General features: G+C 40.4%; 1 protein-coding gene across 1 annotated transcript in view; it reads left to right on the forward strand.

Annotated features, from left to right (window-relative positions):
- The window catches only part of SIM2 (SIM bHLH transcription factor 2), a gene marked incomplete at its 3' end in the record, with an annotated part of 60,144 nt that extends 44,292 nt beyond the window's left edge, over window positions 1–15,852 (forward strand). The window contains exons 8-11 of the mRNA XM_082009406.1: window positions 4,519–4,666; window positions 6,525–6,693; window positions 7,832–8,243; window positions 15,125–15,852. Coding sequence (XP_081865532.1) covers window positions 4,519–4,666; window positions 6,525–6,693; window positions 7,832–8,243; window positions 15,125–15,852 — 1,457 coding nt within the window. The remainder of the gene's footprint in view (window positions 1–4,518; window positions 4,667–6,524; window positions 6,694–7,831; window positions 8,244–15,124) is intronic.

A 15,852-nucleotide genomic window follows, 5' to 3' on the forward strand; every position in this document is an offset into this window, starting at 1 on the left:
TGCATCTGGATGTGACTCTTGACCTGTACAAAATATCACTCGTTATTTTCACAAGACTATTTGGAATATCTATGTCAACCAGTATATAGATGATACCATTGTAGCCACAATCATATCTGGAAAACAGTTTTCCATTTTAGAGCAGAGTGATGGATAATTCTGTGTGCGTGGTAGAAGACTTGTACTTTGGCTGCCAGTTTGATCTATGTACAACTGGAGTTTTAAATAAAGAGACAAATCATGTTTACTGAATTAACCTCCCCACCTTCTCCCACAAGAAAGAAAACAAACCCTCAACCAAACAGATTAACTAAAAGCAGTTCTCTAGATACTGTATCTGAATTACAAAGATAAATTATTGTAAAGTTCAAAAACAGAAGAAAAATGTGAGACATATGCATAGAAATTTATGAACGTTTCAAAGCAAATAAATACCAAGAAGCAAAAAATAATGGCTAATGCTTGGGCAACAGTGGGAACAGTACAGAATCATGGTTAGAATACCAAGTAATAGGAATTATTAAAACAGATGTAAAGTGTACAAACTTCCTCTGGGGAGCACTGTTATAACTCCCCCACCATCCATCAGTACATGTCTTAGCAACATGAACAGTAAAAGGTTGGCAAGTTTGACGTACTGTTCTGTAAAGCAATCTGATGATTAAGTGTCATCTGATGAAGAAATCTGGAGAGAAACATCTTGCACCTAATAAGGATATTAAGAAAAAAAAAAAGAAAAGAAAAAAATAAGGCAACCCTAAACTAGGGTAACCAATTGCTTTTTCAAAGAGGAAAAAAATATTCCCAAACTGAAGACCTAAAGCAATGGAACTTTAAGTTAGGCAGCACAAAGAGAACAAAACAAAGGAAACAGTGAGGAGAACAAGTTATAAGGGATATAACAAGAACATCAGACTATGAGGGAAATGTAGATGTGAATATTTGCCTAAGGGGTGCTGGCAGCAAACAGTGTTTCCTGTTTTAAACATTTGATTAGCTTCCAGCTATATGAAAAAGCTTCTGGCATTTGAACTAGTGTTATTTATTTCTATAGCACCATCAATACACACAGTGTTTGCTCTGCAACTGGGAAAAAGTGGCCACACAAATAATGAGTCCCTGCCTAAGGATCTTGCATTTTGAAAGACAGGATAGAGAAGCTGTTCCAGCACAGACAAAATATTCCTCTGTTCTAGCACAGAAAAATTATTTTTATGGCCTCAGAGAAATCACTTAATTTGATTTTGCGCATCCTACATGTTGTAACATCATTGCTCTTCCCACATAAACTTTTACAAGAGTCACATCTCTGCACCTTGGCAAGGCATGCCCCAGCTGATGTCAGCACCAAACTGTTTTGCTGCTTCCTGGAAGTCAACCTATGTATTTATAGAACCCATCTTATAGCAGAGCACAGTTTACGCTCTGTCCGTGGCATTGAGTCTGCTTTTGCTCTCCCAGCAATCAAGCCTTTTGGCAGAGCTGCACTAGTTTTTAAGAGGGCAGAACTGTAGAGTCTGCTAGGGCACCATCCACTGACCATGCTGCTTGAGGGCAGGACTTGGTGACATGCCAGGTTGTGTGTGCCAGGGAAGCTAAAACAATAACTGCTGCAAGTGAGGAACACAGAAGTCCATTTCTCTCAGTGGTATCCTTAAGTGCAGGCTGGGAACTCCCAGCCACATGCCCATTGAGCCTGCTGGAGCCTTTTAAAATAGCCATCTATGACAGACCAGAAGGACCAGCCCAGCCAGCCCAGTGCCTTTTTCAGCTTGCCTGCTAAACCAGGAGGCAACCGCAACAGCGGAACACCCAGTTACAAATGGCACATCTAAGAGCCAAGGCTAAAGCCACTGAATCCTCCCCGTTTGATTGCAGCAGAGGCCACCAAGAAGTCTGAGCCTGCACAGACTGTCTTGGTGGTGGATTTACCTCACTCTCATTTCTGAGGTTTCCCAATCAGCATCAAACAGGGTAATTTAACACAGAGCCAAATGGAAATTGACCTCATTTACTGTATCGGAAGCACAGCTACTGTCCCCTAGCCAAGGTCAGACTTTCCCCAGATTGCTAAAAATGCAGGAGACACGGAGTCCCCCCCCCCATCCCAGGAGAAATATTGGTTTATCCATATAATTAGGAAGGAAAGCTGAACACTGTAGTCCTCACATCTTTTAAAATACTGTCTTAACTGAAGAGCTAAAACAGGGATTTAAAATCAGTGAGAGAGAGAAGTCAATGCTAGTCCCAAAGCACACGGAAGAACTTTGTTATAGCTAGCAATCCATTACAGCATTAATTTCTATTTTGGATGACTGAGTGGCAAGGCATTTTGAATTCAAGAAAAACCTGACCATTAAACTAGCATGAAGCCTTAGTTCTGAAAAGCCTAGACCACATTACAAAAAAATATCTGTTAGATGATCTAGGCCAAAATGTAAGCATCATCTCCTAGAACTGGGCCATTTGGATTATAGAACACCAAGAAACATAGTGATTCCATGGCATATAGCTGATTATTAACAAATATGTTTGCAACAAACTTATTTGGCGTTGTTACATTGAATCTTTGAGTAGCAGTTGCAAGACCTTTACCTTGGAGCGATATACTGCACTTAAAGCGTACACATGCCTTTATATTTTGTAGGTGTGTTTACATACTTACACTCATATTCCTCATGATTTTCTTAAATATCTGTACATAGGCACACCTCCACCCCATAGAGTTTTCTATGTAGAAATGTAGGTATGAAAAAGGACACCAGCAAGTATGAGGCAAAAAGCTGATCTCTACAGAGTCTTCAAACTCTAAACAGTAGTGGACTGGTGTCAGTGAGGATCAGACTTTTTTGAATGTGCTGCAAGATGTTGTTGTTTATCTTGTTCCTTTCTGAACAAATGGATACCGTACCCTGTAATGGAAGGAGCAATGACACTGCCAGAAAGACCCATCCATAATTATTTTGTAAGAGGCTAATTTTCTTAGTGAGATTAATTGGATTTGAAGAAAAGTTTAAATATGTTGTGATACGTGTGCATAGATGGATAGGAGAGTAAGCAGTCCAGAGAGATGACCTATATACTACAGACTTATAAGACCTTTTAGCAAGAACAAGAGGTCTTGCTCTTCTTTTTCAGCCAGTCTCACATTGGGCTGTTCACACTATTCACTTTATTGTGGTCTCTAATTACTACTGAAATTACAAACCCCTACTCCCCCAGGTAACAACTGAATAAAAAAAGCCAACCCCAGTGACAACTGATAGCCATATAGTTAATTACCAAACAGTAAATGAACCCCCAAAGGTTATGCACTCTTTAGTGCCCAATTTAACATTAGATGCCCTCCCTGTCAGAAAAGTCTTCTATGAATACTAACTAGAAGGCCATATATTTTTATTTCAAGTGGTCATTTGCTCTGCTAGAGTTGGCTGAAAGAGAAAGCTGTTGTTCGATTTCCTTATTACGTATCTGCTTCTGCACCAAGCACGTACAATGAGAGAACAAATTTACAGTGAGCTTTGCTACTAAGTTCAGTCTAGTACAAGTCCTACATTTGCAAGCAGTAATTCCATTTCTTAATCATGTATTATATAAAGGAATTGCTGCTATTAATCACTTTTTTTGGACATAGTTTGTGTAGCAAGCTCAGTCCCTTATTTCCTAAGTTAAAATAAATAACTGATTGTATAGAAGAGTAAGAAGATGGAGTTTCCTAGAGGAATGCTCCAGGGTCACACACGAGAAGAACCATCTTTGAAGGCTGGGCATTATCTTCTAGTGAATCATTGGATAAATACCTGGCACTGAACCAGAAATATTTGTGGCTAGATTAAATATTTAATCTATGCTGCACAACTCCTATTATAGCATAGCCTTATGCCAAAACTTCTTTGTTCACAGAGAATCCATACTGGTCTACAGAGGATTACATTTCTAGTGAAACCTATCAGATAGCTGATTCACCTCTCTGGCCTTGTCTTTATTTGTGTGCTTAAGAACCAAAGAGCATTTTAATTTTCCTCTTTTAAATCAACCTTCAAAATGTAGAGCTTACAGAGGAAAAAATCATTGTAGCATAAAATACATTGCAAAATACACAATAATCTATCAAGCTATGAATGACAAAAGTGCTTCCAAATGGAAAAATTCAAGCTAGTTGTGTCCGCTTCAAAATACTTTTGCTGCCTTGAACTTCTCTTTTTCAGTTAGAAGATTAGAAACAGTAAGTGTTTTTGCAGAATGTAAGCATAAAAGAGCAGGGTGAACTGGAGAAGAAGGAAGACAAACCTTAATACTTTGCAACACACTATTTGAAAACAATAATGTGACCTTGTGAAACTAAGTAAAGGGGCAGGGCAGATGCCTTTGCAGGGGAGCTATTTAAAGTTTGGTGGGAGAAGGAGGTTTAAGGGAGGGGGAGGAGGGACAGAAGTCCCTGCCTTGCAAATAAATCTCTCCAGGAAGCGATCACAAGTCCAAGTGATGCAAAGTGATTTTTTTGTATTGTATTCACAGTGTTGGTGAAAGGCCAAGTCACAACCAAGTACTATCGACTACTGTCCAAGCATGGAGGCTGGGTCTGGGTACAGAGCTATGCTACTATTGTGCATAACAGCCGTTCATCACGGCCTCACTGCATAGTGAGTGTCAATTATGTCCTTACGTAAGTCAAAATACTTTGTACCATTACGTGTTATCAGTAATTGATTCATTACCAGTTAAATCCTTTTAAGTTTGCTTTACTTGTTTCTTCCAGTATCATTCTGTGCTTGCATGTTACAGCGACTTTTCTCTCCTCATATCCTCCCTCTTTTAGTTACCTTGAGCTAAAAGGAGCTAGTAGCCCTGATGATTACCTCATAATGTATGCAATACCACTTGTAGCCATTTGCTTAGACCTGGACCCCAGTTCTGTAATTAGCATCAGAACCACCCCGGGGCTGTCCAGATACAGTGAAAGCTACTGCTACCCCGCAGAGGTCACAGTGTCAGTTTGGGAGACAGAGGCATGGTGGCAAGCATTACTCCTTTCAGGGACAGGTGAATCATCAAGGAATCCCCCACTGGCTTTGGGTTGCACAGATACTCAGGGCAAAACTACGTTCTCAGAACGGCAAGTAGTTCCCACCAAGCTGGTGAAGGCACAGTGGTTTGGACTCGCAATTTATGAATTCTGGTTCAAGTCATGAAGGTGTTACAAGATTCCTATCTTGACAGACACCTGAGAGAGACAGAAATCTATACTGAATAAGAGGGATAAGTAATAGTGAAACAGACTGTGACTGAAGATACTATCTGTGGGGGAAAAGAAAAAAAAGGGATAGTGGGCACCCCTTGTGTTGAATAATGTAAAAAACCAGGGAACTATACACTCTCCTCATTCACTAGACGGGTCCATTTCTTAGCTGGCTTGAAAATAAGATGTGTTTGCATGATGTGCGTGGTAGGATCATGTGTGTTTGCCTGTTACAATGTTGTCTCTGATACCTGACTTTGGGGAGCTAAAGTGTATGAGTTGAGAAACCATAGCGTGTTTCCATAAACTACTTGAAGTAGGTATTCAGCCCTAGACACACTGGCTAATGCTGCCCTCATTCCTGTACAGATGGGAGAGCCAGCAGCATGAGGGAAAGACTCAGCTCTGCAACCTGCTCAAGTCCTGTGAACTAGGGCGATTTGAGTAAAAAGGAGGAAACTGTGCCAGGGTATAACAGCATATTGTTGAGTTGAATTTACTTCCAGGTTATTCATCATCAAAAAGTGATGGAAATGAGTTCTAGACAGGAATTAAGAGAGTAGTAGTTTTTTTTTTCTAGTTATCCTTTCAAAAATATGCTCTGCTGTTGCTACTGACAAAACCGGGGAGACCATTTACTCATCAGAACTGTATCAATTAATGTTTCAAAATATGATCCACAGTCTGTTTTTTACTTGGATTTTAGCCTTTTTTGTATAAAAATCTGCCCTGTCTGTGGGGCAGATAAAGCTGAACAGAAGAGAGCAGAAATGAAAGTCTAGAGACTGTCAGAAAAACAACATTGCAGCTCCTGTGGTCTAGTTACAAGCACATTGTGCTGACAGGAGAGGAACATTGCTCCTTTCCCTTTCCTCAGGGCTAATTGTGAGAGCCAGGGCAAAGACCAATTCCTGATTGAGGAGGAGACAGATGAATTGATCTGTGTCTTTCTCTCAGCTGACATGGCTGTGATTCCAAACTGCAGGGTGCCATGGATGGCTGAGAAGAAGTTGGCACAGCTTAGGTTCAGAGAGTGGGGACATTTAGTACAAAGATGGTAACGTGGTTCCCAGTGTAACATTTGTGATAGACTTGCGTGGGGACAGGGTCAGACCATAAAATTCACTGCCTGCTGACATCCCCAGCCTTGCACTGCAGACTGGGTGAAAATTTTGGAAGAATGAAAATGAAAACATTGTGAAAGCTATCATGTATTTTCGAGGGAGCTATTTTGGATTTGTGTGGTATGTTTGAGTATGTAATTTATTGGACTGTTCTTTTGCAGAGATATTGAGTATAAGGAACTTCAGTTGTCACTGGACCAGGTTACCATTTCTAAGTCACAGTTTTCATGCAGAAACTCAGTACCTACCTCGCAGGAAACAAGGAAAATAGTAAAACCCAAAAGTAATAAAATGAAGGCAAAACTCAGAACAACACCTTACCCACAACAGGTAACTTTTTCAGCAATATTTACTTACCAGTTGCTGTGGCAGAGTGTTTGGGGCACAATAGAGATCACGCAGAACTCAATTTATTGTAAAACTGACTATAATGCTCTTCCACAGGAACTCCCTTGTAGGCTGGAATACAATTAGACCCTTTTGTTCTTGGAGCGGACAGCACAAGTAGTATAAAACAGTTCTGGCAAGGGATGCAAACACAAAAACTTTGGGATTTGGAGTATGTAAAGTACTTCGAAAGCAATGTACTTTCTTGCTAGAAAGAGGAAAAACATGTACTAAGGATAGCTCTGTTGTGAAAATTTGAGCTAGTGTAGAATGCATCTTTCACTGTTGATGTGCAGAGTTCTTAATGTCACATAGGTATTAGCAGTTTTGTTTTGCTGGAGAATGCATCATAAGAATGAATCCTAGCAAACAGAGCACTGGAGTGGGATTTGGAATGTTTCACTGTCACTGGGTAAGCTAGAACCAGAAGTGAAAGGAAACTATGGAGATTGTCCATAAAACTGGGTTGGTGAGACTGACACCCACCATGAGACATTGTGAGACTTTGCAATGGATGTTGCTGGAAGGGGCTACTATTACCTTAAACCAGCAGTGAATGCAGCTAGCACATATACTGCATTCAAAACAGTGAGAGCTCAAAAAGCATCTGGAGTTTGGAGAGGAGGGTAGGAGAGAGTGGAAAGAGAACATCATTGTGATAGAAGCCGATGCAAGGGGCAGATTTTGTCTTCCTACCATTCTAAATCTTGACATGCCGACATAAGCAAAGTCATATTCATGGTCTGCTGCTCCATTTATCAGTGACTTCCAGTGCTTTGCAACAAACTTCTATGCTCTAGTAGGCCCTTCTGCCTACACTTACTAGCTAAAATCCAACTGGCAAAATTATCAAATAAACCCTTAACATTAGGATGACAAAATATTTTTTTGTTCCCATGTTAAGTGAAGGTAAAGTTATCGTGAAGACAAGGAACTTTAAATGCACAGTCCCTCTAGCCACTGAGATCGCAGTTCAAGGAGGCCCAGCTCTGGGTGCCTGTATGATATGTTATGTGGTTTCATATAAAAGTTAGTCATTTAACTCTCTTCCCCTCCCTTTTTTTTTTTTTCTTTCCCCCAGCAATACAGCTCATTCCAAACAGACAAACTGGAATGCAGCCAGGTGGGAAACTGGCGATCCAGCCCTGCAGTGAACGCTGCCACCATTCAAGAACAAAACTTCCATTCAGAAAACAGTGAACTTTTATATGCCCCGTCATATAGCTTGCCTTTCTCCTACCATTATGGACACTTCCCTGTAGATTCTCATGTCTTCAACAGCAAAAAGCAAATGCTGCCTTCAAAGTTTGGGCAGTCTCAAGGAGCACCTTGTGAAGTGGCTCGATTTTTCTTGAGTACGCTGCAGACAAATGGAGAATGCCAGTGGCATTATGCCACCAACTCCTTGGTACCCAACAGCCAGTCACCATCCAAAAATCTTTCTGATCAGCCAGTGAACATCATCCGACATAATCTTGCACAGAGCTATGAAGGTGGGTGTCACTTTAAAAAAAGAGAAAAAAAGAAAGAAAAGCTGTGAGGTGTCTGGGAAAGATTTGTAATTGTGGTTTGAAAACAGGAATTATAAGGTGTTTAGGAAACACAGAAAATCAGAAACAGTGATGTGAACAACTGCTATATTTAAAGTATTTACATGTTCATGCCTCTTCCTGTTACCATCAGCACTTGATTAGGAATGTTATCAAAGCCTCAGTTGCAAAAACATATTCACTAGAATCACTTTTAGAATGGGGCAGAGATACCAGTTCCTTTTATGCTGTCACAGTTTACCTTCATGTTTTGCACTATCAGCAGTATTTAGTGGAATTCCTCAGGTAAGTCATTGCTGAAGTTAGAAACAAATGCACTTCAGCTCCCATACAGAAATTAACACAAATGTGATCCATTTCCATAAAAATTGAAGGTTGTCTTTTCTGAGTATGAAGCCATTCTGAATGTCTTTACCTTACAGTTACTACAATGAATAAGTAAATGAAATGCACTGTCTTCTGCTTTTGTTGAAAATGTCTTCGGTGCTCCTCTCCGATCAACTGCATTATCTCTCCATACAGATGGTCAGCTCAAATACTTTGAAGGAAGCACTGAAGACATTGACTTCTCTGAGGTGGCAACCTATATGAAATAACCTTGCAAAGCTATAAACCAAATGTAAACAAGCTCAAGATACACTCTAATCCTTAGATCTCATATACATTATATCTATCTGCATACACCATTTCAATTAGTTAAAAATCATTGATGAGGACTCACTGGTTGACATACATACTGTTATAAAGTTAGGTGGAAACACTCCTTTCTTCTAACTTCACTGAGGATGGTATGGAGCAAGCAATAGTGGAAATTTAAAATAAAAAATAAAAAAGCTAGAAAAGATAGGCTAAATATTCTTGAGTACCAGAAACAAGCATTTATTCACTTAAGGACATAACATTAGATATCCTAGCTCTGAAGGGAATATCTGCAGATGCTAAAAGCTGAGCTTGCTACATCAGACAGAAGATGGTATCGGACATCGCATGTGTCTCCCACAGAGGAGCAAATAACTTCTGCCCAGGGTTTTGCCCTTCACAGGACTGTTTGACCTCATCTAGCTGATTGACCTCACCTCACCTAGCTGTGGCATTTTGTTTTACTGTTCTGTGTTTAGGTTGAAAATGAGCAAGACTGAAGCTCTTCTTACAGCCTAGTGCGGGTTAAGTGCTTTTTCTGAGCTCATGCTCCTCTAATGTGCTGGCTTTCTTTTGTTCCTGTTGTGGACTGGCTGTGAAAAGGAGTAGCTTTAGACAAAAAATAAGAAATGGTTTTGTCCTTTCTAAAGATGCTGTATCTTTGTGGAAAAGAAAAAAAAGGTACGTCTTTTGAGGATAAGTATAAGGTTTGAAGTAAATCCTGCAGATCCCCAGTAAGTCTGCAGGAATAAAGCTATTCTAGGTGTACAGAAGTCAGCCCAATTTTTCTTCTCTGCTTCCAGTCTAAGAGATGCCATGAGACTGACTGAGAAAGTAGATTCACCCCTTGTTGGTCAGAGGGTTCCATCAGATACACTGAGAATGGATGTGGAAAGAACAGCCAGTTCAGAGAACGCTCTGTAAAATCGATCGTGGCCATTACATTTGCCAGAAAAGCCCAGTGAACATAGCAGCAGACAAGCAATTTACCATTGGTCGGTTGATATGAGCAGATAACTCCTAGTAAATATATTAAGTCAGAAGGATTCCACAGGAATACTGTTAAATGTGTTAGGGCAAAAAAAAATCCCCACAAAAAACTGCAAACAACTGCTGGTATTTTTCAGTTTCATCATGCATGCATACCTTCACCATTTCCTCATGAACAGGAGAATGGTGCTGTGATACCAGTGGTTCTTACTCCTGGTTCTACTTCTGCTGAAGATTCTGTTGCTTAATTTGGAATATGTGCGTTCTCTTTTGAGCACAGATGTATTTTAATGGATGTTTAGCTATTAGGCATTTGATGAAAACTGAATTGGTATAATCAATTCTCTGCAAAAGCACTTACTTAAAATTATACTATTTAGGAAAGCAAAAAGAATATGGTCAAACTCAGGCCTGGTCAGAGATCATTGCTTGAGTTCACACAGTGTTACAAGAGGAGAAAGAAAAACAGAGCCTCCACTGCAAAGAGGATTTATATCTAATTGTTCCAGAGTTTGCTTCCTCCTGAGGTAGAATTAGCCCTGTTGTACTTTTGCTGAGGCTGGTGGCAGAAGAGAAATCTGAACCTTTGGAAGCGACTTTTTGCTTTGAATTGAAAGGGGTATCTGATCTTCCTTATATTGTCAACTGCTGCTTTTTCCAGCGGTTCACTGAAAAACTGACAGCCAGTAAGCTTCAAAGCAGAGAGGATCTGCTTAGCGTCATTATCTTCAATCCAAAGGCAATGCCAAATATGACATCTGGCAACCGGGTTGGATGCTAGGGCTATTCCACATCACATCCACAGAGGCATCTGCCAAAAATGCCGTAGGCCAGAGACATTTTTTCTCTATGGAAAATAGCTTCTTTTGGAGAGATCAGAGATTTTAAGATGATCATGCCAAGCCATCAAAGCTCTGGAAAAGCACGTAGCAGATAAAACTGCCTGCAAATCAGATGCTGCTGCTTCAGAATCTGGTTTTGAAGCTTCTTCCACTTTTTTTCCAGCTGGCCTAGTTGTCAGAAAAGAAACTCACTTCAGAGAAGGCAACCATCTTCTTAGTCAGGGCCGTTTCCTTTGCACACTTGAATGGATACATTACTACTGCGGGTACCACAGTATCTACTTCTCATTAAGTTACGCTGTTGGCCAGTCTGCACTATCTGTGTGAAGCTTAGTGCCACTAATCATGCCAAAACTCAGGAAGTGATGAAGAATACTAAGACAATCTGTGAAAAAGCTCTGGTCTGTCTTCCTCCCCCAAACCAACTCCCCAGGTTTAGCCTGTGACTACTGGGAGAAATATATGACATCTGCTTTGAAAAGTGTAGTCCACTAGAGGCAAAGAGGTCTTTATTGGTTTTGGAGGAAGAACGATGGAGAACATGGTAATTACAACATGAGCCCATGCCTCAGATGATTTGCAATTAGGGTTCAGACCAGGACACAGCCAACAGATATTGAGCTAATCTAAAAAATGTCTTTTTCATGGGCATGGACAACATTAAGGCCTGTTGTATCTTTGCCTTGTTTGTCATGGAGGAATATCAACATGCCTTTATGGCACAAGAGTGCGTGACCTGAGCAGTACAGAGGCTCTGCTCGTTGGTCTTCAGCAAAACTCAGAGTGACTGAGTAATCGCTCCTCTTCTCTGAAGGCCCTCTTGTACAAAGGATTAGGAAACATATTGAAACATCATGGGCTAGAAGTTGACATTCAAATGTCGGCATATTGTCTTTTCAGAACATGTAGTAACTGTCAGGAGTACACCCTTCTGAGATTAGTGTAGAACAGGAAGCCCAAGAAAAATTATGCAAGACAAAGCATGCATGAAGAGGGCTTCAGCTGTGTCCTAAAAACAGACAAGAGTTTTCACAGACAGAAAGCAAAACTCTGCTGATAAAGACTGCATAACTTTTGCATGAAGATGAATGCTGAGTTCTAGTCTGTCTTTGTTTTAACCTGGTTCCAAGACGCCTTTCTTTCATTTTTACTGCAATAGGGCCCATGAGAGAACAAGGAGCATCTCTAACTATTAATGGCTTGGTACAGAAAGGCATGTTTGTGAATGAAATACCTTTTCTGCAAGCATCTTTCCCCATTGAGCACCGTTTGATCTTTGACTGCACTATTTAAAGGTGAGGAGGGAACGCTCCTTGCTGCAACACCATGAATACATGAGATGTTTCAAAGAAAGACCAGTATCTGCTAGAGTAGCCTTCCTGTTCCCACATGGATGGTGGGATGCTGAAGTCTGAGCAGGCCAGGTGATGGGGCTCTCATTGCCAGGTTTTCCCTCAACTTGCCTGAGCTGCACCTTGCACACCAGCGGGAAAGCAGAGCTACTTGGCAAGAATTAATGGAGACATGATACCCGAAGGACTAAGCTCATTGTTGCAGTTGTAGGCTGCTATGAATGGAGGCAGTGTAAGTACAAAGGGCCTTCCAGAAAGCTGCTATCACTCTGGTATGACATACAACCTTAGATGTGCAGTGTAGCTATCTCACCTAGCATAGCTGAGTTGCTCCAGCAGAAGAGTGGTCCGGAAAGCATTCCAGATTAATGCACTGACTTCAACAACTGCAAAGCGTTTTCAGCGCTGCAGGAGTGCGGAATGTATGGGATCCCTGGGCACCTACTGAGGCAGGTACTCTGAAAACTGCCCAGATGCCAGATGGGTGGAAGCAATCCTGGGGTGCTGCCCTTCTATGGCAGGACAGTGCAGCTGGTCAGCTTTATATTGACTTCTGTATGAAAATCCTGGGGTGCTGCCCTTCTATGGCAGGACAGTGCAGCTGGTCAGCTTTATATTGACTTCTGTATGAAAAACTCTCTACCAGGAGTCTTTCCCAGGGTATCCTTGGGTTTTTGCCTGTGAAGGAAGACAAAAGCAGGTTTAAGTTTAGCTCCAGTAACTGTTCTGAATGTGAGCGGACAAAAACTGCCGTGCTCTGTTGCACTGCAGACACGACTTGCTTAACTGCCTGGTCTAACTCCATGACTGTGCTGACAACTTTAATGGAAGCCTGCAAACGATTAACCAGACGCTTACCTTCTTCCTCAACAAAAGAGATGAAAACCATGTTTGAGAAACAGGATAGAAAAAAAATGGATAACATCCTGTAAATCTCCCAAGTATGCAAATTACTTCTGGTACCAAGAAGGAAGCCATCAGCCTAGCAGAACTTGAGATTACAAAAATGAAGTCTGGGGCCAACCGGTAGTTGCGATGCTTCAGCTTCTTACAAGTGTGGGCTCCGAAAATGGAAGAGGCCAATCTTTTGTTCAGCAGTTAGAGCAGAACCATAAGGTAACAATAGTCTGTGCTGCAGTGAGAGAACAAACCCATCATTCCCTGTGGATGTGTCAAGTGGGAACAACACTAAAACCAGGACATCAGATTAGTTAAACTATATTAGTTACATGTCAGTAGCTCTCAGCATGGGTACTTATTTCATAGTAAAAATGCCAAACGTGGAGTTAAAATTATAGCAGTATAATTACTATGGTAATTATAATGGTAATGGTAAAATCTCAAGCATGTGGCTGAATCCCTGTTTTGATTTGTGGCCATTTTTCAACAGCTGATGAGAATTCAGTTTACTTAGGACTGCATATTCTTTTTGGTACAAAATTTATGCATGGAAATTAAAAAGAATAACTTAAAAGGTTGTTGTTTCAAGGAGGGTGGTGGGTTGATCAAGAAGAAATTGGATCCAGATTCCTGTTTAAATTCTGGTGTTAATTATGTGGTGCAACTCCCTCTGAAATTAATGAAGCTCTGCATATGAAAAAAGGTACAATTGAGCTATTTCTGCTTCCTGTTATACATGAAGGCTCTGCCAGTCTACTATAGCACAGGGAATATTTAATTATTAGCAGGTATAGTTACGTCAGCAACCACTACAGGGGAACTCCAAAACTTTGAAGATGTTGAATAAAATTTTTAGAAAAACAGAAAATCCCTTTTACAAAAGGCACTTAGGTGTCCAGGGCTTTCAGTGAGCATAACACAAAATAGAGTTTAGGTTTAATTTGAGAAATTTGCTAAGTAAGTGCCTCATTTAACCTTTAACATAAAACTTTCAAATATGCCTTGGAGGAGTAGTATAACTGCCAAACTGTTCGTACAAGACAGTGCAAAAAAATTAGTACTTGCTGCATTTTAGCTATACTGTATAGGAGGAAACCGGTGGCTTTTTCTCGTACTGTTTGGAGACAGGAGTGTACAGAAAGAAAAAGCTGCATAAGCCAAGCAGAAAATGGTAAAAACAATTGTTCCATGAGTTCAGCCACCATGCAGAAACTCAAGAGAAAACTAAGATTACTCGATATATTTTAGAGGACAAGCCTGAATAGAAACCCTGTGTTCATACTCTCTTGAAAATTTAAGAATCTAACCTTTGATTTTCCATGCATACCCAGCTTAGTACTCCCACATTCAAACAAACATTCTCACTGTATGTTGTAAATCACATTTATATTATACATATAGCTTTATGATAATACCTTAAAAGCCGCGGTACAGCATTACTCGAGAAGTATTTATATTGCTTTTTGATAGATGTTTTTCATATCTGAAGCTAGCTTTTCAAAGCGAAAAACCAAAGACTGTAATGTAACATCTAGATTTTGTCACACGTATCACAAATGGCTCGCTCAGATTAGACGTTGGCACATCAGTGTCTAACACTACACACCCTCTTCTCCTTTCCTTACAAGCGCAAGCGTCCAGTATACTTCCACAGTGACAGGAGATTTAATAAATGTTATCCATCCTTTGGCAAATAGTTTGATAAATCTCGGAAAAGATCTTACTTAAGGCCAAGGCTTTTGATAGGAGGTCACATTTCCAAATATTTATTTGGTTTAATTTCCCTGATTTAACCATATTAATAATGACAGTGATTTATAATTATTCAGTCAAATAAATAAACAAATGGGCATTTCACATGGAAAACCTTTTCAGAATTGTTCAACACTGTTGGCCCTTCTGAGTGGGTTGCGGTTGGTCTTACTTTTCAGTACTGCCTTAAGAAGACTTGAGGCAAATGGGAATGTCGCTGATGTCTTCAGTGGGACTTGGATCTGGCCCAGGCCAAATGGGCATCAAAGTTCAGTCATAAAGAGTGTTATAGTCTAACTATTACATGAGCTCACTGTCAGTAATTAACATGTTTTCTCTTTCCTGCAAGTGCCCATATCAAACAGAAGATACAGCCAAGATGCCCTACCCGACAACTTTACAAGCTGCACAGCATCCATGCCAGGCAGCAGATACAAAGAAGAGATTTATGATTCTGGCATCGTGAAACCCAACAAGATAGAAAACAGGATTCAGCTGCCTCACCACCTCATTAAAGAAGAAAACAAGTTAGCTTTTAACAGAGACCTACAAGAAAAAATGAGCATTAATGAAAGTTCTTTCTCAAACTCCATAGCTAACTCCTTGCTGCCAAAGTCAGAATGTTTCCAATCTAAAGCTATAGGACAATTAAGTCATCTCCTGCCAATGCCCTCAGTATATGAGCAAACCAGAAGGATTTGTGTGAAAGAACCCAAATATGGGCATATTAGTCACCACGCTACAAATCTAGAGGAAATGGATAGCGATGAGAGAATGACTGTAAAGCTTGATCATGACTCTGAAAGCGAACGTGTGATGGATGTGAGACCCTCTGGACAAGTCCCGTTTGTGCTTCTAAATTATCATCATGTTTTAGCCAAGCATGGTACATTTCAAACTTCATCATGTACAGCGCCAGGACACGCAGGAGAAAATTATGGATACAATTCCGAGGAAGTAAATACACTTATTTACAAAAACCAAAGCCCTTCATCAGCTTCTTCTCCAGAAACCCACAAGGAATCTGCACTACCCCATTATATTGGAACTTCTGTAATAATAGCCAATGGAAGGTGA

Source organism: Phaethon aethereus (assembly GCF_964289735.1).
Source record: "Phaethon aethereus genome assembly, chromosome: 1".
NCBI lineage: Eukaryota > Metazoa > Chordata > Aves > Phaethontiformes > Phaethontidae > Phaethon > Phaethon aethereus.